The following is a 23,802-nucleotide window of genomic DNA, read 5'->3' as shown; positions in this document are numbered from 1 at the left end:
TATACAGCTAAGTGCTGCAGGCACTTCAATACTTTAAGCCCCTTTTCTGAATGAAGAACTATTAGAGGGTTGTTATAAAAGTATCTGCTTTGATTTAATTAAGTGCTGTGTGTGATATACGCACATGAACATATACACACTCAAGCATGCGCAATACAGTACTGTTTCACATTTGGCATTACTTAACATTGTTGTTGTATTTTGCCTAACTAACAAGAAAACCTGTGCAACGTGCAAACTCAGCATTTGCTGTTTCAGTGTTGGAAGCTCATTTTGTGCAAATTAGGTTAAGTATGGAGTGCATTTTAATGACTCCTTCGCAGTGTATTTGTGTAATAATAGCAATAATAATAGTTTATTTTATAATGATCTCTCGTATTATAATCAAGGTCTGATATTATGCAACTGAAATGTGTTGATTACACTGTATGAGGCTAATGTTTGTTTGCAACCCAGCCCTTTAAAAAAAAGACACAGTGTCAAAGGAGTAAAACACATATTACTAAGAACAAATAACAAGCTCTTTGAAATCAAATTGTGTTTTTTCCCCTCATACTTTTGCAGATCCTCCCACCGCCCTCTAACACCCAACATAAAATGAGCAGTAAATGAATCAAGACAGCACATGCTTCCCATCTCTGACTTAGAGTATCAAAGTCTCATGTATTTAATTAGCGATAATGCCGAACAGTCACATCTCCATCATTACAGCTTCAGAGACAACCATTTTTTGAATTCTTGAAAAGAAAAGATAATTTTTAGTCGACTGACTTTTCCACGTGGAAAATTATAAATGGCTTGGATGACGCTAAAAATATGTTTTAGAGTAAAACAAATGTCATTTTGTGCGTTCAAAAATGAGTTTATGTCTCTTCCCTCTGACTTGTTTTCTTCTCTCCTTACTTTGCTTTAGGTGCTGTGCAGGGTTCAGCTGCATGGTGGGGAGGGGTTGCAGGTCATGGTGCTGCTCCCCGTGTGGGTGTCGAAGCGACCTTTGACTTCCTCTGACCTGCTGAGCAGCAGCCAAACTAGAGAGAAGGCACATAAGCCAGGAGAAACACTGAGGGAAATAACATTTTCTTAGCCTTTTAACTCCATTTTGTGCATCTTTTCACATTTATTATTTATCAGTTCATCCTCCTCCCAAATATTATTTAGAAAATTCAATACTATTTTGCAATAAGAGTGAAGAAAAAGATGCTTGACTTCCCATTGACACTGATGCCTTTGGAATTTATGCACCAGGGCTTTATGAGGTTTCCAGGGCCCAGGGATCATGAAACTCACCCAACAGATAAATGACCAAGTAAACATTCAAATCAACTTGGAGAAAGGAAAACAAGAGTGACAGGGACTTGTATTTCTCCACCAAAACAGCAGTAATATTTACAAAATCTATGTTCGAAATCGTTGTAAATCCATCTTTCAAATATTTCTGTCTTTTCTCTTATTGCTCCACATCAGTCTCTTATCATTAGACAAGCTCTACCATGCCCCCCCCCTCCTCCCCCATGTTTTAAAAAATGTGTGTTTCTCTTATTTCTGTACTTTCATTCTCACTCTCTATTTCTTTCATCGCAGTAAATTTAGTTCTTAATGGATTTTTATTGCTGCAACTCAATCGCTCATCTTCTCTGACATATGTTATTTATCTCTTTACACTTGAATGGACCTGTAACATTTACATTTGGGAAAAGGAATATATCTTATAATAAAAACATAAGACAAAACATGTGCCGTGGCATATTCTCCAACCAGCCCTTCACTTCTTACACACACCCCTCTCCCAGGGCCCCTTCTCCTTCCCATCCTCCACCTCCCCACTCTCTCATCAAGGGTCATTTGCTCAGTTTCCTGCCTGCCTCTCCTGGCTTTTCCTCTCCAGCTCTGATTGGTGAATTTCTAACAGCATCTGATAGGCTCCTGCAATGGGCACCTCCCCTTGTAAACAATCATCAAAACACCTCCCCTTCTTGGGACACTCCTTCTTTCTCCTGCAACTCTCCGCCTCTTCACCTGTGCTCCTCCTCCTCTTGCAAATGCACATTAGTGTGTTAGAGTGCCACCTGGTGGATCACACCTGCCACATTGTGCACCATGCTGTTTAAAACTCATGCTATCCTGCACTAAATATAACATTAATCTCCTAACAAAAGCCTAAAACTGAACTGAAACTTAAGTGATTGACTTACTGAAAAAACCACACATTTTAAAGGACAGAAATGGACAAGAGGCCTCTAAGAGCAAATATGCAAACTTCAGAAATGATCAACCAAACCTAGAGTGCCATCTTCTGGTTTTACAATTGAACTACGAGCTGAGGCAAAGCACCAACGCCAATTAAGTTTTAAAGTAAGAAAAGGGCAATAAATGGTCAAATAAATGCAAAAATGAACAATTCCTGTTATCAGTCATCATAATTGAACAAAAGTGGACAAAACTGAACTCTTTTAAATAATATGTTTTTTTAAATGGTAAAATCATCCAAAGGCATCATAGATTAAAGACCAAACAAATTGTCAAGTTAAAGGCATAACATATATTGTCTCTTCATTGTACTAAGGCACAGGTAAACTAAGCAAACATACAGGCCTTCTGTGTGCCTTCTGGGGGACCCCAAACCAGCAAATTAGAAACTGCTGTTGCCAGGTAAAATAAGTCTTTCTTCAAAAAGCTTTTCATGAACTAAGAAAAATGTCCCTGAGTACCATCCAAGAAGCTTTTAGGGGGATTAATGAGCCTTAAGGGTTAGAGGAGCATGAAATCCTTCAAATTATCTAAATAAATGAAAATGACCCCAATTGGAAAAGTAAGTCTTTATCTACAGTGATGAAATGTGAAGCCTTGTGTTCATTTTGGTCATTAAAAGGATATTAAAAGGCTGGTGATGGTCTACATTTTTCTTATCAACAAATTCCATTAAAAGACCTAATCAGTTGTGAATTCAACCTACTAAGTTTTTTCCTTTGTAGACAAAGACATAGTTATTTATTCCTGGGAACCATAGAACTGTCTGACATGTTTCTGTATTACAGTGAACATGGTCATAGTAGTTTGTTTGTTTGTTGTTCTTTAGTTAACCCCACATACAAAATCATGGTGATGTAAATGCTCATTAGGCCATCTAATCAGTGGCTGAATATAGTCAGCAACAATTACACTGTTTGCTAACTGTTGCCATCTATTTAAAGAAATTATTAAGCCATGGTTTTAAATATATATAATATAACTACCTGTTTTTAAAGATTCAAATCAGGGTCAGAAAGTTGGAAAATATTGAGACACATGATGGGATTTGTTGGCGATGACAAAAAAGCAGAGAATATTGGCAAGATTATCCTTTAAGTAGTATCATGTCTGGTCCTGTTTTTGTGCAATTTTACTACCAGTCATAAGAAGGAAACTAACCACGATAATTTATTGTGTTTCACTTGGAGGATTTCAGTGGGGGGCCTGTCAAATTCTGCTTACGGACCCAAAAATGCTCAGCCCTGCTCTCTGCATGTGTAACAGGTTAAATACTTTAACATAAAACTCTTTCTGTCCTTCTGTGGAAAGAAATAGAAGTAGCACTTCCTGTCTGTCTCCTCGTCCTTCTCCTGAACCTATGATAGGCTGAAAGTTTTCATTTGGCTGCTTTTTTCATTGGATGTGTTGGCGTGTGAGAGATGTGGTTCCATCGTCAACAACACAACGCAGAATTACACCAGCCACACACACTGTAGTATGAGCCTGTGTGTCCGTCTGCCCGGCGTCAGCACGTCTTCCCATATATCATAATGCAGTGATTCCACAGAAATGGATTTGATCATTGACAAAACTATAACCCGTCACAAGGGGCTTGATGAATGTGTCTCCTTGCTGAGTGTACGGGCATGTAAAGTGTTGTGATGATGACCCGGCTGATGTCTAAGTTGGGGAGGGGGGATAAAACTGGACATAAATCAGCTCAACAGGGGGATAACAGCACAGTACCACAAATCATCCTGGGAATCCGAGGTTGTCCCATTCCAGGAGAGGAATTCTGGGAACGTTGCCAGATCCCGGACACAGAGATAGAGAGTGAGAGAGGCAAGGATCAACAGCGTTACTGTGATCTCTGCCTCCTCTTTCTGCTTTCTTCTGATCTACATGTATTTATCGTTCTGTCAGCTTTATTTCCTCCATATTCTTCATTAGTTTTCCTCAGTTTCACAAGAAATTAAATCATAGCACAGGTAGATGAACATTTCAGGAAATTCAATATTTCTCATATATAGAACATACAACTAATACAAAAATGGATGTAAGATAAGTCAAAAAAACATTATATATGAAAGCAGGGTGTATTAAATAAAAGCAGGGCTGTATTTCAGTCAAGGAGGCACTGTTAGTTTTCCAACAAGTAGACAGCAGGGAAAAACAGAGAGGAGGGGAGGGAGGAAGAGAAGGCTGAGAGCAAGAAAATGGAAAGATGAAAAAGGCCGCCGGGGTGGCGAGGGATGCACATTAAAAACATTAAGAAGAGAGAATTACAGTGGCAGAGAACAAGGTCTTTGAGGGAGTGCTCGGAGAGAGCAGTGAAAGAACAAAGGGAGAGCTTGAGGTATAGGGAAGCCCTCTGTGGATAAGACTCTGGATAAGTGTTGGAGACAGGATCGTAAATCCCAAACCCCATAGTCTGCAAGCTGGGGCCAGGGTCAGCGAGGGAGAGCACAAAGAGAAGGGTTGAGGAGAGGTGGGAGGTAAATGATAACATAGAAAGATAGACTGAAACCATAGCCATAAAAAACATCTTAAGGTTGATACTGAATCACTAAAACCAGATGCGATTCGGATACTTTGCTGCTGAGGTACTTCAAACTGCGAGGTTAAATGCTCTCTGCGCTCAAAGGTGGGACTGGACATGGCAACGTGGCAAATGGCAACAATGTCAGGGTCAGGCCGCATGGATCAAATTAAAGTTCCCTGCGGGTTGTCATTATCACCCTGTGTCTCATAACAGGCATTCCTCACATTCTGTCTACTCTGGATGCAAATGCAGCTCCAGTCATTTATGCATCTAAACATATTATTCACACATTCAGGAGCAGGAATGATGAGTGACGTCATTCCCACTGCTAAGTTGTGAATACTTGTGTAAGATGAATCATTTAACCGTTGCTAGATGCAGCATGCTGGATGAAAAGCAGTTATAACAGAGAGGGGACAATGCTTCACATGTTTTCTGTGCTCTATACAAAGATTTTTCCAAAGAGCCTCTGACCACATATCCATTAAAGCTTCACACAGATTAAAGGATCTCTATATATATACGTTTCATAGTGTCATCCTTTATTTCTGGAAATGTAAACTCTTCATACACTGGTGCACTAATATTATTGTTAATATAAAAATATTTAATGCTAGCAATATAATTCTGACATATTAAGAATGGATCCAATGAATATGTGTGAATATGTGTGTGAATAGTGGCTCTTAGTGACAAACCCGCTGGGAAATTAGAGTCTAGTTCTCCTCAGCTGTCCGGAGCATTTTATCTAGTTTCAGTTTATTGTTTTAGTTTTACAAGCCACAAATTTACTGTTTGGTTCAGTCTCAGTGCTCTCATCAATCTCATTTCCAGCTGCAGCAGGAAACTGTTTTCAGTGGAAAAAGCTCTGATAAACCCACTGTCCAACACCACACAGCAGACAGAGACAGCTAGTGACTAGATGGTGAAAATAGTGGAGCATTTAGCATCTAAAGAGCCAGTTATTTCCCTCAGGAGTTTATACAGACCAAATCAGAGCTAAGAAGAGTGACAGAAATATGGCAGAGATAGAAGAACAGACAGAAATATGGAACTGTTTGGTAACACATTCACCATAACAACTTTTTAAATTAATAAAATAATGTTTTGTTTGCTGCCTAAGTGGTCAAATAAAACCAGAAAAGGCTGCTTTAAAAGATACGTTCAAAACGTTTCAATTCTGTCTTAAATTAACCAAATGCCCAAATGAACAGTGAAACAGAGTTTTCTTAATCATTTCTCCTGTTTATGAAGAAACAAATGCATTCTGAAATGTATTAAAATGTTTATGTGACTCTAACATGAGCCTCCAGCTGTTCAAATTTGCCAAATCAAGGGAATATTTAAAATTACAGTCAAAATTATAGTAAATTCTCTTCTTTTTTGTTACAATCCTTTCACTGTAGTTGAACAGGAAAACGTTTTTTATACTAACAAGACTCTAACTTAACTGTATGAGAAGTGTCCTCAAACAGAAACTTAATTGCAAAGAATAAATATGTTAAAATACCAATGTTTTTCAGATGAAATTGTTTAAAATGATATATTGAAATTATGGCTACAAATAGGATGTTTAGATATTTTCACTTTGAATAGTTTGTTCTTTCTTTTAACTGTTTTAAAAGGGAGTTGAAGAAATAAATTAATTCATCAAACAAAGGGCAGCTAAACCACTAAAAAGCTGAATAAAAGACTTCAAAACATGTTTTTCTTCCTTTTTGCCTTCAGGAAACCCACTGTCTTGTTTGTGTCCATCAATACACCCTTTAGCTCTTTCCAGCTCATCAGTGAAGATAGGAATATGTTCCTAATTGACATATCTTTGGTTTAATTAGTAAAGATTGTAGGAAAAAGAAAATACAACCTCTGTAGATTTTACAATACAAATTTAAATCACATACTGAAGATGAGTGTTGCTACCATTCACTCTTTCCAATCCAATGATGTCCTTCTGTCATTCAGCAGCCCAATTAGGACATACATGTCTTTTCAAATGTATTCTCCAGAGCTGGATCATTATTTTTTGAAGGAATGTGGTTAATTTAAATGAGGCTGATGCAGAGGATGTATGTGTGTGTATACGTCAGTGTGAGAGTGTCTTTATCACAGGTGACGTATGTTTTCAGTGGGCTTTAATAACAGGGGACATTATGATCAGCAGGAAATAAGGCTGCTGTTAACATGTTGACGGCAATCTTACTGTCAGTGCTGCTGATGCTGGGGCGTCTTGGCGGGGCAGTGGTGTCTGACCCTCAGGTCTATGGGAAATCGATTCACAGTGATAAAACTTTGCCGAGCAGTAATGACGGACGACACACCGTGAGGAAACAGCCACACCAGCAGGTGAGAACCGTTTAATGAACCAATATCAAATATTTAATCTATGTTGCTCCTTGTATCACCTTGACTTCCCTTGAGTTCTGTACTTAAACTGTCAAGATATTGATCAAAGAAAGCATAATCAACGGAGTTGAGATCAAAGTAATTATTTGTTAAAAACCTGTCAAAATTGTTGACCCTGGTGACCACAGTTATTTGTGTTAATAACTACAATTTATGTCACATTTACACATTTTTGGCCTATTATTGGGATTTTTTTAATGTGTTCCTGCATTGAAGACTCTAGAGTAGCAAAGACTAATTGATTAGTTGATTGTCAGAAACTAATCAGCTGTTATTTTGATGATTGATTATTCGTTTCAGTCATTTAAAAAAAAAGTTGTTTTTGCTTTTCATGTATGTCAGTTAACTGAATATCTTAGCAAACTAAAATTGACTGTTAGTGAGACAAAACAAGCAATATGAAGACATGAATGTGGCCTGTGAGAAATAATGACAATCATTTTTTCATGTTTTTAACATTTCATAGTCTAAACAATTAATCAGCTAAAATAATCAACAGATTAGGTGATAATGAAAGTAATAATTTGTTGCAGCCCTAGAGGTTTCGTTGAGTTATAGAAGAACATTGAACACACTGAGGGTTCAATTTGACCATTGTCAAATGAATGATCAAATAATACTTTTTTACTGTAAGTTATTATGATGGTGTTTGCATTTGAAGCTCATAAAATAACTGCCTTTTAAAACTGCAAATTCTGTTGTTAGCAGCCAATTCACAACAAATGTTACAGTAAATATGCCACTCTTACTCCCTTTCAAAGAAGACGTCTCCAAGCTGCCTTTTTTTTAATCAAAGATTTTAGAAAAAAATGTCTCCACACCACTGATCTCCTTTATGATAAGATTGTTATCTTATATTTGACAAATTTCAGTCTGGTTTCTGCTCCATACTATTTTGGGCCCCATTAATTTACCATTTACCGTGGGCTAAATCATGCATATTGACATAGTATTGATTACCATTGCTCCTTGGATGACACCCAACTGTATGTCCGATTAGAGCCTGGAACTAGGGATGTTTCCTCGCTGACATTTAAAACTGGGTGTCCAACAACTTCCTGCAGTTGAATGACTGTAAAACAGAAACCATTGTAGTTAATCCCTCAAGCCCCTGCAATAGACTAAAATTAAAACCTGAAGAGTATGCTTTAGAACCTGCTCTATGTGTAAAGTGCCTTGAGATGACTTTGTTGTGATTTGGCGCTATACAAATAAAGATTGATTGATTGATTGACTAGCAGCATTGACAGTCTCTCCTCTAGTCTAGTGGGACCTCCAGTGGCCTGCTTTTCCCAGCTGAGGCAGCTTACCAAAATCAGGCCATTAATTTCATCTGCAGACTTAGAAGAGGTCATTCATGCTCTCATCTCCTCCAGATTTATTACTGCAATACACTATATTCTGGTATCAGCAAGCATAACATCCAACAGATGGCACAAAAAATGCGGCTGACATGCTTTTAACATGTACTTAGAGAAGTGACAACATTACGTCAATCCTTGCTACTCCTTCATTGGTCATCTGTGAGTTTGGGAATAGATTTAAAAATTTACTGTTTGGGCCCCTCAGATGTGGAACTCCCTGCCCGGCAGGCAAACTCAGTCATCTTTTAAGTCTGTTCTTAAGCCTCATTTATCATCTGGCTTTTTCTTCACTGATGGTATTTGTTGTACTATTTTATTTATTGTAACTTCTTTACTTACCGTATCTGTTTTACTGTAAAGCACTTTGTAACTTTGCTTTGAAAGGTCTATAAATAAGGCATTATTATTATATGAACTCTTATAAAATGGTGTGACTTAACTCATAGAGGAGTATTAGTAGTACAACATTAGCATTAATGATTGTTATTATTATTATTGATGCATATTATTTTCATGATTTCTTCCCCCATAAACTGCCTGATATTATGAGCAATTATAATTCCCCAGAGACTGCACAAACATATTCAAATTGCTTGTTTTGTTTGATCAACAGTTTGAGAACCAAAAATATTCAGCTCACATACATGATTTTAAAAAGCAAGAGATTCTTCACATTTGAAGAGATCACTCTCACGCTCACAGCATCTTTGCTTAAAAATGACTAAAATGATTAATCATTTAACCAAATCAATCAAATCAAAACACATGCCAATTCATTTTCTGTTAGTTGACTAATCGATGAATCAGCTAATAATTTCAGTTATCATAGAACACATAAAAATCTTTCTAGACTGATCTAAACTTCAATATGTTTCTGTTCCTAGACGAGAAGTGAACTCAGAAGGAGTTTGGATCCCAACAGCTTCAACATACAAGTGAACCCGACCACGAGCAGAATCAGCCTCCCGACCATCATCAAGCTCTACCAGCCCACTCCCAAACCTCTCCACCTTCACGCCAATATGCCCATGCGCTTTGGAAGGGACAGTGATCCTGCTGACGACAGGTCACCAAACTCTACCCCCAACTTGCCCCAGAGGTTTGGGAGGTCATGGGAGGTTATTCACATGTGTGCAGATTGTCCTGATGTCCAAGAAGCATCGAGACCAGTGCTCTCTCAGAGATTTGGGAGAAATAGCCTATACTTGAGCCTTCTTAGGACACTGGCTAATACACAGTCATTAAAGCCTGGTTTGCTCTGGTAGGAAACTCTCACCCATAATGACTGACATTATTATCTGTTTCCTAAAAGATACCATAAGTTTTCAGTTTGCAGTTAAAACAAACATGTATTTACAGTACACTACAGTACAGTGAATCAAAGTCCATTTTGTGTTTTACTTTCCATCAATTCATTTTCTCTGTGCACCAGTCTATTTCAAGGCTGGTGTCCTTATCAAAGTCTGAAATATCAAGTATGCACTTTTTTAGTTATGAATAATACAAACTGTATATTCTTTGTTTTCATACAGGGAAGAAGATTTTGACTTCACAAGTAGCTCAGAAGAAGTGGAGATGCAAGAAAAAAAAGGATGAAGAGACTGCACCGAGGTCAACCACAGCATATACATAGTATTTTTACTGTAATTAATTGTATTAATGTGATGGCAAATATATAATAAAAGTTTCAAGCAAATAGTTTGTGGTCCTTATTGTATGTTGATTCTTACAATTATTTTTGATTATTAAATCACTTTTTTAACCACCTGGACCCCAGCCGCAAATGCATGGACAGTAGGCCTCAACACCATGACTACTATCACAGACTGTCTCTCAATCCACCTGTGGCACATGAAAACAGTAGAAGGCTGCCATATTGATAAAGATGCTGAACTTAAAGGGCTTCCTTCTAGTGTTTTTAGGTCTTTAATTCAGTCAATAAGTTTTAAAATATCAAACAAAGACATTTAAAACTAAGACATCCTTCCTTTTAGTCTGAAAGGAGATATCCACACAATCTTTCTGGCGTTATTATTATTTCTACTTGACTATAACGCATATTAACTGAGCAGAACTATTGCAACCTGATACCAGGCTTACGTTTATGTTTGTGACACATGATTTATGATTGTACCATTGAATTATATTAATTAAAGTGGCTTATAATAACAAGGCCATATACACTCCACCAAAACTGGAAAATAGACAAATTATGAGGGCAATAAGCTACAATGAGAAAACATAATTTGGACAAGCATCATAAAGTACAATTATACCACAAGAGGGAGACAACATCAAGTCAAAGTCTCACTGAGTCCTTGGACTAAGACGGAGTACACATCACTTTTTTAACTATGGTACTTTTCATAATTATTCAAACGATCAAAGGGAAATATAAAGTGTTGTCTATCTATCTATGTACCTTTCTGCCAATGTTTTTGAAAAATCCCTCACAGTCCCATTTCTCTCCAACAGGTCATCAGGGTTTCTAACAAGTGAAAGAAGAGAGTAGGAACTTCAGCAGAAACACAGTGCATAATGGTCTTACATGCTCATTTCATACAACAGTGTTTATTTGTATCTCACAACATGAACTTCATAATATATTCATAATATATTCATAGTATATTTTCAGTATTTATATCACTATCATTCAATTGTTTCACATGGTGGACATTTAATTAAAATATAAACACCAAAGGGGATATATGCTCATCACACTCTTCACATTTTAAATCCCTGCTTGTATTGTTTCAAGCTCAGCTCAGTTTCCTATGTCTTCTCCTGTGTTTGAGGAAAATAGGCCTATTGGATTTTGTTTCTGTGATCTGGCTCTAATATGATATGGCTTATTTTCATTAATTATTTGGTGTGTTCTTTGTAATATTAAATCACTGGAAGATCTCTACAACATTAAAAAAAAAAAAAAATGGGCGCCCCTTGACAGGTGTAATGTAAGGACAGGGGATGATATTTGGGGTCCCAAGGTAGTAGAAGATGTTTACACAGGTCTCCATTGCACAGACACTGCAGTGCTCTCAGAGGAAAGTAGTCAAATGTGCTCCAGTGCCTCACTTCACTCAGACACACAGTAGACTCTATTTTTATTTGAATCTTTATTAAATCAGGCAGTTTGATCTGATCTCTTTTTTTTTACAGATAGACCTGAGAGCAAGAAACATTCACATGACAAGAAGACAATCATCAGACAAAATCAAAACACAATACACTACACAATACAACTACACAATAACAATTAATTCATAAAAAATCAAAAATAGGAAAATATAATAAGGATCATAAACAACAGTTAATAATCTTTAAAGTGTCAGATAGGACTGTAGGACTCAAGTCCATTTAAAAGGAGCTTTGTACCAGCTATGTCAACGTTATTAGTGTCCTGGGGGACATCAAGGGTTAAGTACTGGATCGTTACCCTAGTTACAGATTTAAATGAGGGAAGAGTTTGGGAGCTGCAATATGTGTCCTAATATGTCTTAATAATGGCCTAAAACATTCAATAAATACTTACTTTAACTGATTTTTAAAGCTACAGCAGTCATTTAAGCTACCCCCACACATTGCAGACATACCTCACCTGTCTTTAAAAACGGGTGTGTACGTCGCTTCGTCATGAGTTGTATAACGTGTTTTCATCACAGCTTTATTCAGTCTGATTCTACCGCTCCCTTCACCTCCTTTTTTCCTCTAACTTTCAAATCCGTCCGCCTCCCCGAAACAACCAGAAAAAAAAAACTTCAAGAAAGTCAAACTTGACTTGAAAAAGTGGGAGGAATCTTCTTGAAACATACGGTCAGGTCAGTAAAGCTTTATTTTTGGGGCTATTCGCTCGTTGTTTGTTGTTTTAACTGTCTATCACACACAAAACATGGTGGTGTCACAATGTGAGCTGCTGTGTGTGTGTGTTTATGCAGGTTTATTCCTCTACTGCTCTTTATCCCGCAGCATTATCATGTGTCGACAAGTCAGTTATGGAATTGTTACACTTTGTATATGACAGCTGATGTTTTGTTTTTTTTCATCCAGACAAAAGTCAACAAACTTTGTATTTGGTTTCTACTTCAGGAGCAAACAGTGAGGCGTTGGGCTTCTTTATTTTATTCTAACCTGTCAATCCGGACGCTTTTTCCTTATAATCCTAGTTATTGTCATATTATAGCCGACTCTTTTTTTAAAAATCCGGAAGTAGCCCATGACAACAAACTTTTCCTGTTTAATCTATCAGCACCGCGCCCTAGGCAGCACAGTGCCCAAAATGAGATGTGCTAAACTCTCATATTTCTCTAACTAGTTGGCTTCAGGTCACTCCGTGGATTACTGTACATTCATATAACTAACATTGATTAATACTGACTGATCATTTTCTCTCCTCCCAGCTGCTGATCATGGGTGACATCAAGAAAGGGAAGAAGGTGTTTGTCCAGAAGTGTTCCCAGTGTCACACAGTGGATGAGGGCGGGCGCCACAAGGTGGGACCCAACCTGTGGGGTCTGTTTGGGAGGAAGACAGGACAGGCATCAGGCTACTCCTATACACAGGCCAATATTGACAAAGGTATGGATGACTGACTGTAGACTGTAGGTTTGGGTGTATGAAGGTCTCCTCATCTGTATTTCAACAACTATGAGAAAAAAGTATCTATTGACTGTCTAATTGGTTGATTTACAGTTCACTGCCCAGAGCTATATTATCAAGATGCAACTAAAGAAAGAAGCAAATAAAGGCCAATCAGAAACAAAACAGAGAACATATAAAGCCCAGGCAAAAGTCTTGATTGATATTTGCCCTTAATTGGAAAAAACAAAGGCACTCAGTCTTCAGTTGAAATAATATTGTGAATGTATTCTTCAAGCATATAGGCAACCATGCAGACCAACACATATAATGTCCATCTGAAAGTTCAGGCATGTCCAGTTATTGTCTCCCAGAGGACCTTGTAGTGCTAAGAAGCAGCTTTTTGTGCCTGACTGACAGTGTGAGCAGCAGGTCTGAACAGGCACAGCAGCACTGACGTGTCCTCTGGCAATAAAAATTAAAGACAGTTATCAAATGTGTGAGAATGCAGATGGATGTATACTTAAAGTAATGCTCAGGAAATCATGTTGGAAACCTGATGTGTGTTTATGTGTTGTTGTTTTTTTGTTCTAGGTATTATATGGGATGAGGAAACTCTGATGATTTACCTTCAAAACCCAAAGAAATATATTCCTGGCACCAAGATGATCTTCAGTGGGATCAGAAAGAAAAGGGAAAGACAGGATATTATAGCCTATTTAAAGGACGCCACCTCCTAATAGACACACAGAAGACAAAGTATACAGCTGTGGACAGAAGTATCAAACATCTAAGGAAAAATACAGTGTTTTATTTGTATTAGTTTTGATTTCATAATTTACAATCGCCGTTAATATCTGTGTGTCATGTCACATTACAACATGGCTGCCACACTGTTTTTGTGTATAAGAGGCTGCTTTTAATTACCATATGACTCAGTCTTCCTGCAACTTGGGCACATGCAGTTGTTTCCCTACAAATCTTACTACTGCTTGCACAGAATCTGTTTGCGTTTTTGCCACTTTAACTCTTACTGCATTCTTGATCTCTGTTTTTAAAGTTTATTTTTATATTTGATTGTGTTCACTACTTCGACTATCCTGTTTATATGTAGTTTTCTGCTGCAGCCTCAAAATGGGTAGAAAATATGTTTTTTATTTCCACTCATTTTCTTTTTCCCTCTTATTTTAAGTTAATGTTACTTTGTTACACTGTTACAGACCTTTTGCATATGGCTGTTTCTGACTGTGTTTAATTTGCACATCAAAATGAGTGTGTTTGTCTCAGGTCAAATAGTAATAATAACTTTTAAAACCCTTTAACTTGGTCTGATAACGACCTGTTGAATACATTTTTATTAAGTTACTGTTTTACACTTCATTGTTGTCATTCTTTTTCTAGACAATACCTTGACTTGAGTAAACTGATGTGCCAATAAAGTACCTCTGCTTTAGTGAATTATGCCTGCAGCCCATTCTTTCCACAATGTGTTTTATTGTTTCCTTCCGCTCTGTAATGTATTCAGTTCAATTCAGTTCAATCCAGTTTAATATAACTTCATTTCCCCTGTAAGGGCAATTGCATGCAGCAGCTTGCCACCCATATCAGATCCACACACGATGGGAAGGAAGGGAAAAAAAGATGGAAATCACAAAGTTAGTTAGTTAGTCAGTCAGTCAGTCAGTCATTTAGTTAGGCTTCATAACAGAGCAGTAACACCAACAAAAGACAATCGATGAGGAAGGACATTAAGAATGCCATCAAAAAACAGCAGAACTTTTAAATACATGAATACAATGATTAAAAAACGAATAAACAATTATCCTACAAGGGACAACAATATAACAAATTAGTGCCATAGATGTAGGACAATTTAGTCAACTTAACCACCTTTATATTTTCAAAAACTTCTCTCACCTGCATTGACAGACATAAAAAGAAAAGATAAGTTGAGTCCCAGTAGGTGGAATATTGCATTCTTGCATGGACTAAACTCTCCAGCAGAGGGAGGCATTTCATTGCTGAAGAAACCATCAACATCACTATGGTAGGACATAAAACGTGCCAAACGCATGCAGACTCTAGTGTCTGACATCCCAGTTATCCAGCCAGCTGCGCTGAATCCAGATGAGACAACAGTTAGGTGCCTTTCACGCAGACCAACTGGGACTGAGCTGCCCGCCACTGGTGGACTCTGCTGAGCATATAGCCGCCGGTAGTGAAGGTCTTCCCTCCACAATTTTGTTGTTATTGACCTGCGGAGGGAAAGAAGCGGGTCGATAAGTGGATCAGATTTATTAGCGGTCCAGATTGGCCACAGCCTGTGGCACTGCACACCGCGCAGAGGAGGAGCGCCAGCCAGCGTGTCTACAAGTGCGGCGCAATTTGAAGCATAAGGTAAGGGATATATGTTGTGCATGAAAAAGCCATAGATGTGCATGACATTGCTTATATTGCTTCCACTTATGTATCATGAGGACATCAAGGCAGACTGTGCATTCAATTAGATGAGACAGACGGAGTTGAAGCATATTATTGAACATATGGCTTAATGAGGGAACCATATTCTTGTGCAATACACGTGTTTGAACACGGGATTATCTTTTTTGGGGGGGGTTTCTAACATCTTTCGTCCACTATCATGGGCATGCACACACCATGTGTCATTACTAGAAATGTTTATGTACATGAACCTGTTACAGCCTTACTATTCTTACTTCTGTCAGTAAGTGGCCTCCCTCTTGGTCTAATTCTGGCACAGGGCTGAGGGTGTTGGTGCACGGCTGGAATTACAGCGGTGGCTGCATCTGCTGCAGTGTTGAGCTGCAACAAGTTTATTATGCTATGAGGAGAGAGAGAGAGAGATAGAGAGAGAGAGAGAGAGAGAGAGGGGGGGCTGTTGGAGACTGAGGTTTGTGAGTGATGAAACAGTGACACCCTTAAGAGGGAGTAAGGAGAAGTGACAGCTGCCAGTAACTGCATTAAGCTCAGGCAGCAGAAATACAGTGTGTGTGTGTGTGTGTGTGACCGCTTCTGTTGTGTGTTTTAGGGAAAGATAACCAGCAGGATGGATCTCCTCAAAATTGCAGTGTCCTTCCAAATTCTCCTGTGTCCTGCATGGGCCCTGTCGCGTCACTCTTTCATGGACAGCATCCTCTCACCCCACTCAGGTAACCTATGCAGATGTTTGTAAGACTAGAACAACAGTAGCACGTTTCATCATGCGCTTCATCATGGCAGACTGTTAGTGGTGTGTGCTGCTCTCTGTTTTCCTCTCAGCCCTCGGGTTGCCGGACGAGCCAATGAGGTTTGACCCCTGTTGTCTCATGTCACCGCCTCCCCCACCTCTCTTTCCCCCGCCGCCTCATCTTTGGAAGCCGGGCAACCTTGTAGGTGTCAGACACACATTGATACACGCAGTCATATAATTATGCAGCACAGTACACTGCTGCTTCAAAACCTGTACTCATGGCTCTTGTGTGTTTAAAGGATGGCATCAGCATGTCAGAGCCAAGTGTTTCTGGAAGAGAGCAGCAGCAAAGAGAAAAACCTGTGATGCTGGGGTGCTCACAAGGGCCTCCAGGACCTCCAGGACCCAGCGGCCCAGAGGTAAAGTTCCTGCTTTAAAACAATCCATTAACTGTTGTAGGCATTTTAGGAGAGAAGATGGAAATATTGTTAAACAAGCGTGGAAATAAAGCTAAATTACCTTTTTAGTATTGATCTATCTACAAATGTACCAAGCTCAATAGGGAATATGTGAGCTGTATATAAATGTGGTGTCATTTTTCAGGGTCACAGTGGATTACCTGGCATACGAGGACCAAGGGGGGAGAAGGTGAATGTTTTTTGTGGTCTACTAGCTCACGTATTGAAATATGTCTCTAATGTAGTTTGCGGTAGAAGTATTTGTGTGTGTCCTTGTGTTCCTCTCTGCTCTAACGAGCACTACATCTCCCTTGCCCCTCATTTGTCCTCTTCCAGGGAGAAATTGGACGTCCTGGGTCAAAGGTGAGTCGCTCCTCCCCTCCTGCATGTCACGCTCGTCTGTCTCCGGTCCATCTACTGTAACATGTCCTTGGAATAATGGGATCTGGATTTCTCCATCTCGTTCTCTCCCTCTGTTGTCCCATCTATGCATCCTCAGTCTCCATGATGTGATTTGTCTATTGATGTGCCCAGAATATCCTCTGCAGCTGCTAAATGGGTCATGCCACATTAGTCTCGGAAGCCACTCTGAAAATGTAGCAAAGCTTGATCACATCCTTGGATGTCTCCCTTCATCCTCCCACTCCTCCTCTCTGTCATTCCCCTCTTTCCTTCGTTCCCCTCTGCTTCTTCCTCCACTCTCTCCTTGTTCTCTTGGCCTGGCTCCATTAGCCCTTGTACTGGACTCCAGTCCTGCTGATCCAGGCTCTTCTGCACTTTAATCTCCCTAAGTGCTTTCGCTCTTTATGATAAATCACTCCACACAGCAGCAGGGCCACTGTGTCTCTACAGGCTGCTGTTTTAATGACAGGCAGCAAAAATGAGAGCACACTGCTAGCATGGCAGCCCGTCCAGGTGTCACAGAGATGTGAGGCTGTTGTGTAATAAACTGTATCTGGCTCACTTGCTTACAGGGCACTGACGATAGAGCGAGATCAATTAAAGCTTTATTCTGGTCCATTAATTAGCAAATCTCAGTGGCATTCTTAAAGCTTTTAACACTAGGTTTTGTCCCTGTTTAACCCGGTCAGTCCCTGCTGAATTCAAGGCTTCCATTTCAGGGAAACGGGGGAAGTCAAGAAGCATCACGATCAACATAAAAGCTGCAGATCATCAACAATACAAAAGCTGAAATAAGTCAAAATTGAAGTAAATTAAAGATGCAAACATGATTTTATTTAAGAGAACTCACAAAGATCGGACTGTTAACAGTTACACAAAACCTCAACAAAAAAACTCAAAGGCTTCAGGGAGAAAGCTGCAAAAACTGAATACTTAAGTTACTGTCCAGTAACAAATTTGTGTCCTGATCGTTACTGGGTATCTGCAAATACAACAAATATTAGACTTTTATTAGGTTTGCAGATTTATTGAGATTTCCTACAGTAGGTCCTGACACAGCAAAGTAGTCCACTTGAGTCTTTCACAAAATACTTAATGCAGATCAAACTCAGCAAGTGACTGATTGTGTCCGATTCAAATCATGTTTTATGATAACAGAGGTGAAAATGCACTAATGCATTATGGCACATTTGACTAATATTTTTACTGACTGCTGAATGACTTACATCTGTGTTTCTGTAGGGTCGTACTGGAGCTCCAGGCCTTCCTGGTAAACAAGGACTTCCAGGATGGCCTGGCCCAGAGGGACCCAAGGTAAGTTTCATGGTGACATAGTGCCTCCCTTCTTTCATGCTTTTTATAAACCTATATGGTAATCATGTATTGTCAGAAATACAGTATATGACATATAGAGAGTCATATGAGTGTGATTTTATTTTAAATTAGGGTGAGAAGGGGGATCCAGGTCTGATGGGATTACCAGGACTTAGAGGACCACCGGGGACAAAGGTCAGTCACATCTTTACATCATACACACAATCTTACATGTTGGATTGAATTTAGTTTGGTTTCATCTGTTGTTAAACTCCTCTTCTGTTTTATCTCAGGGTTTGCCTGGATACAAAGGAGATAAGGTTAGTCACATTCTACCCGTTTGTCAGTGTTATACTATTAAAAGTCCAAATTGAATTCAGCTGTTTAGGTTTACTAATACATAATACATATCAGCTCTTTAAATCATGTGTTCTCCTTTGAGAAAAAAAACTGGAACCAAAAGGGAGGATATTTATTGTTTATTTGGCTTTGCGTTTTTGTTGAAAGGGGGTTCGTGGTGATCTTGGCATAAAAGGACCAAAAGGTGATAAGGTAGGTGGAGAAATGTCTTTTTTCCTTCATGTGTGTTGGTCTATGGGCATCGCAACTCATGCTTCTTGATAATGGACCCAATAATTTGATGGGACAGTGAAATACTCAACACCAGCTTGTTCAACTATTGGTTGGAACCCAAAGTGGTTCATGACTTGTGCTACTATCTTAGAGGTCTTAAAATTTCATGCTGTCTTACATGTTTTAATAAGACTTCTAACTCACTGCCAGATAAAATTAATGTTAAAAAATTGTATGATTCCTGCTGAGGAAACTCACATCACATTCTCATTTTGTCTCTATTTAGGGTTCCATTGGGTTGCCTGGGATGCTTGGAGAGAAGGTAAGAATGACTAAGCAATGTGAACTGCGGAATTAAGCAACTTGATTTGATCTAATTATTCCTGAACTTTGCTCCTCGTCCAGGGTGAGCAGGGACCAAAGGGAGAGCCAGGAGTCTCAGGAAAGAGAGGACCTACTGGACGACCTGGGAAGAGAGGCAAACAGGTGAGGAAAAAAGAGACTGATGCCCAAGTGCACAAGATCTTGCCCTCTAAAGTATGTCAGTTTATGTTTGATATGTACGTAACAGACCTGGATATGGCACAGTTCACTTTCACACACCAGCATCATTTAACCCTCATGTGGAGCATTGACACTTTTGTCCTCTCAGTGGCTAATTCAGTCACTCCAACTTAAGTTGCAACTCTAAGTTTAGACTTCTGCAGGGACTGTAGAGTCTTTGGCATCTTCTCAACCTACACATTTGTATGCACACACACACACACACACATGTACACACACAGCTATGCACAAGAGGCAGTGGCATGTAGGTCACTTTCAATGTGAGCGTATTTTCTAATATTGGCCTCGTTTGCACAGGGTATGAAGGGCCAGACAGGAGTTGCAGGAATCATGGGCCCCCCAGGACCTGCGGGGCCAAACGGCCTGCCTGGACCACCTGGTCCACCTGCCTCTGGTAACACACACAATCAGTCTCCAGTGTTTCCCACAGGACAGGCATCTATTTGTGGTGGTGTGGTCCTCAGCTCATTTTTGATTCTCCCCAAATGAGAAAATGATCGCTCCCCCTCACAGTTTGTCACCGGCAACGTAAGGAACATCCTCAAAGCCACATAAACATTAGGGAAGACTAACTGCAGGCCAAACTTCAACATGGTTTTCAGCATATTTGAGGGTGACTCGTCTGTTTCAGCCAACATCAAGGATCGGAACTGCAGACACTTAAAACACGCTGTTCCGCCTACGGGACGGACCGGAAGTTGGGAGGTAGCGACAAGTTCTTCTGAATGTTTTAAACACCAACCCTTAAACATATATATTCATGTCGTACATTGTTACATTGAAAGCTTAGATTCTCCTGATTCATTCAAGACCACTCATGAATTATATGGTTGCTCACAGCTGTAATAGTATTAGTGGTTAGCTCGGCTAGCCACTCCGCTAAAGTAAGCTAACAGCTATAATGCTACATACCTTCAAAGTCTTCTCTTTATCCACAACGATCATCTTATGACTCAGGACTTTCTGTACAGCTCGCCAAGTATCCATTCTGGTGAAATATGAAATCCGTTTCCATAAAACCGAAATATTTTCCTCAATATGTCCATGTATTTAGTCCAACACGTAAGGAAACAGACACGGAACAAACCATATACGGTCCCTTTCCCGACACTGCATCTGTGGGACACGTGACTGTTTTGTTTACGTCCGTGAACTCCTCCTGTTTTATACACACCACACACCAGCAGATAGCCTCTAGCAAAGACATATGTCTATGTCTATCTTCGTCTGTCTATCTTCTTTATCTTCTTTATCTTCTTCTTCTGGCCGACCAGGTGAATTAAGTGCGTCTTCTTTGGTTTTATTGCCGCCACCTACTGCCCCGGAATTGTAACGACAAGCTACATTCACAGACAGAGTCCCATTACTATGCTTTTATGAGGGAGGTCGAGCGAGCCAAAAGCCGAAAAATCTATTCGTGGTGGACGTAATTCTTTCGTGGCGGGCCGCCACGAAAGAATGATTGTGTGGGAAACACTGGTCTCAAATTACTGTTTGTAAGGTTTAGGCATGTGTGTGTTTTTCATCAAACCCCCCTCCGCCCATTATATGGGTTGTGTTTCTTGCAGGTCGCTATGTAGTCGGGGAAAAGGGAGAGAAGGGTCTCCCAGGTCCACCAGGTCACTGTGAGTGTGACACCTCTCTCGGAGCAAATAACGCTCCATTTGGAAGCTACACACAACGGGGCAGTCCTAATAAAGTCCCTGCGGTAAGACCCCATTCACATCAAAGTGCTTTCCTTCAAGATAATTAACATCCAAACTGAATATTTACCTATATTGAATCATCAGCCTTCATTATCATCTGTATGCATGTGTGCAGATATTTGTGGTAAACAGCGAAGAGGAGTTGACACGTCTACATCTCGATAACGCTATAGCATTCAGGAAGGATCAGAGGGCACTGTACTTCAGAGATAAAGATGGATGGAAACCCATACAGGTATGTTTGGAGTGTTAAGTAATTTTTGAGAATGGTGATCTGTAGTTGTTCAAACAGGAGCCAGTGAGCACATGATTGCATCTCAGCTAAAACTATACTACATTTAAGTTTCACTATAAGTAACTGGGTTAAATAAAACTTACATTTCAGCCTAGTCTTAGCCGAGGTAACTTGACATCTTTTCACCTGCAAATCACAAAGCCTGAGTTTGTTTCAAAAGATTTCTCAGAACCTGCAAATGTCAAGTCAGCACTTGTTCTCTTACAACTCTTCTAGCCCTTCCAGCCGTTCCAGTCCACGGAGAAAGTCCAGGATAGAGTTGGTATGTGCGGGGACAGAAAGGTGCAGGCCCAGTATGGAGAGGAGTGTGATGACGGAAACCAGATTGTCACTGATGCTTGTCTCAGTGAGTTACATGCCTCTCAAGTGCACTTGCACATACGGCCAGTAAAGTAAGAGTTAAAGGAAAGGAATGACCTACAGACAGCTACAGTATGCTAATAACCCACGTAACTGTTGTCATTGAAAACAAATTCCAATTATATATGAAGTTACTTTTTGTATTTAAAGCAAAACTTTCTCAGACAAACTTTTTACCACACTCTTTAGATCAAAATCCTATTAATCTACAAATGCAGAACTGTTCTTCAAGTACTAAGTAGGTCAGGCTTTTTGCTGCACAAACACCACCATGCCGCTATAAACCCAGCTGCTTGTGGGATGTCCTGCAGAGCATAGCCTGAGCCCACATGGCAGAGATTTAAAGAAGTACACACTGTGAAACCTTTCCTTGATCTTTCATTAATCTCAACCTCTTTTTCTCCTGCCATCCCCTCACTACTCTTACTGTCTGCTTCTCCGTTCAATTAAATTATCGGGAAAATCGGGAAAATGCTGTATTGGCACACAAGAGTGCCAAAGCAATTAGTTACGTCTTCTTTTTTCCCTTCCCCCCTTGCTATCCCTGCCACTACTTTTTGTTGTTTCTTTAATGTCTTTCTTTTCATGACCTCAGATTGCAAGTGGGCCTACTGTGGAGATGGCTACCGACATGAAGGCATGGAGGAGTGTGATGGAAAAGACTTTGGTTATCAGACGTGCAAATCCTATCTTCCTGGGTATGTTTGCTGCCAGCATTCAGTCCACTTATTTATGTGCATTGAGTTGCTATTATGAGCCAACATTTCACAGAGGTCCTCTGTGCCAGGATTACACAATGCAGTTCCTTCTGCAGGTATGATTAATCTTGGGATTGTGTAGGTCACTTGAATGGACTGCTGTACTTTTTGCTGTGTTTATAAACCCATCCTAATGGTATATTTGTAGAAGGGTGTTTAAAGCTTCTTATATCACACAACTCTGCATGCTTTTATGCATTTATGCTGAATAGTTAGATAGTTAAATACATATTCCCTTTCTTGAGAGTTTGATGAGAGGATCAGTATCACTCTCATATCTGTTAGATACATATTTGGTGGTGCCAGGAGATGCTAAGCTTAGCATACAGGACTGTAAGCAGGGGGGGGAAACTAGCTGTCCAAAAGTAAACATAATTCTACTTACTAGCCCTTCTAAAGCTCTATAATTAACATATTTGTTTTATCCTTATAAATCACTAAGCTTCTTGTGACTCACTGCCCCAGGCAACAAATAGTTCCAGCAAATAAAACCACAACTTGCTTTGCTTTTACTTATTAAACAAACAAGTTTGATGTTTCCAGTTTTTATGCTAAGCTAACCTAATTGCCTCTCAGCTCTAGTCTCTGTACTTACCACACAGACATGAAAGTGGTATCAATCTATGCATCTAACTCTCAACAAGAAAGCAAATAAAAATATTTCCTCAAAATTTTGAACTATTCCTTTAAAAAAAATAAAACTGTGTGAATTTAGGTAGCGAGTTAGGTATACACTTATCAGTGAGTTGCACTCATGAATAATGTTCTGTGTCTTCCGCAGATCCTTTGGGCAGCTCAGATGTACTGAATCTTGCCTCATTGACTCTACTGGCTGCAAGTACTTCACCTGAAATGGAAATGTTTTAAAAATGGCCACATTGCAACTTTGCAGCCTGTCTTTACGATTACAGGGCTTATACTTCAGATTCCCCCTGAGGTCTTGCCCTCTCCACCCCCTCCCTAAAAAACGAACTGATGGACTGAGAGAGTACTAAGGGGAAGCGCTTGTGTCTGCTCTGAGCCAAGAAAAGTTGCAGGAGTCAGCTTTGAATCGACTGTCCCCCCTGGA

At 39.6% G+C, this 23,802-nt stretch overlaps 3 protein-coding genes across 3 annotated transcripts; all 3 read left to right on the top strand.

Annotated features, from left to right (window-relative positions):
- Window positions 1–6,952: 6,952 nt before the first annotated feature.
- npvf (neuropeptide VF precursor) lies at window positions 6,953–10,134 on the top strand. The gene is made up of 3 exons (XM_053334551.1): window positions 6,953–7,114; window positions 9,423–9,799; window positions 10,071–10,134. The coding sequence occupies exons 1-3, from the start codon at window positions 6,953–6,955 to the stop codon at window positions 10,132–10,134; spliced, it is 603 nt and encodes a 200-aa protein (XP_053190526.1).
- A 2,810-nt stretch (window positions 10,135–12,944) lies between these two features.
- LOC128374066 (cytochrome c-a) lies at window positions 12,945–14,058 on the top strand. The gene is made up of 2 exons (XM_053334301.1): window positions 12,945–13,113; window positions 13,708–14,058. The coding sequence occupies exons 1-2, from the start codon at window positions 12,945–12,947 to the stop codon at window positions 13,851–13,853; spliced, it is 315 nt and encodes a 104-aa protein (XP_053190276.1). The 3' UTR covers window positions 13,854–14,058.
- A 2,122-nt stretch (window positions 14,059–16,180) lies between these two features.
- Window positions 16,181–23,584, top strand: wu:fc38h03 (acetylcholinesterase collagenic tail peptide). The gene is given in 17 exon segments (XM_053334300.1): window positions 16,181–16,283; window positions 16,393–16,513; window positions 16,515–16,722; window positions 16,907–16,951; window positions 17,098–17,124; window positions 18,406–18,477; window positions 18,610–18,672; window positions 18,771–18,797; window positions 18,985–19,029; window positions 19,337–19,372; window positions 19,456–19,536; window positions 19,912–20,008; window positions 21,183–21,322; window positions 21,436–21,555; window positions 21,832–21,961; window positions 22,571–22,673; window positions 23,515–23,584. Coding segments are annotated over 17 exon segments (1,488 nt in total).
- Window positions 23,585–23,802: the final 218 nt, after the last annotated feature.

The sequence above is a fragment of the Scomber japonicus genome, chromosome 15 (assembly GCF_027409825.1).
Source record: "Scomber japonicus isolate fScoJap1 chromosome 15, fScoJap1.pri, whole genome shotgun sequence".
In the NCBI taxonomy this organism is placed as follows: Eukaryota; Metazoa; Chordata; class Actinopteri; order Scombriformes; family Scombridae; genus Scomber; species Scomber japonicus.
Note: the sequence above shows the minus strand (reverse complement) of the source record. Positions and strands in the feature narration are given on the sequence as shown.

Coding starts and splice junctions, on each gene's coding strand:
- LOC128374066 (XM_053334301.1), top strand. CDS start 12,945: ATGGGTGACATCAAGAAAGGGAAGAAGGTGTTTGTCCAGAAGTGTTCC. Junction 13,114..13,707: donor ACAGGCCAATATTGACAAAG/GTATGGATGACT, acceptor TTTTTGTTCTAG/GTATTATATGGGATGAGGAA.
- npvf (XM_053334551.1), top strand. CDS start 6,953: ATGTTGACGGCAATCTTACTGTCAGTGCTGCTGATGCTGGGGCGTCTT. Junction 7,115..9,422: donor GGAAACAGCCACACCAGCAG/GTGAGAACCGTT, acceptor TTCTGTTCCTAG/ACGAGAAGTGAACTCAGAAG. Junction 9,800..10,070: donor TTAAAGCCTGGTTTGCTCTG/GTAGGAAACTCT, acceptor GTTTTCATACAG/GGAAGAAGATTTTGACTTCA.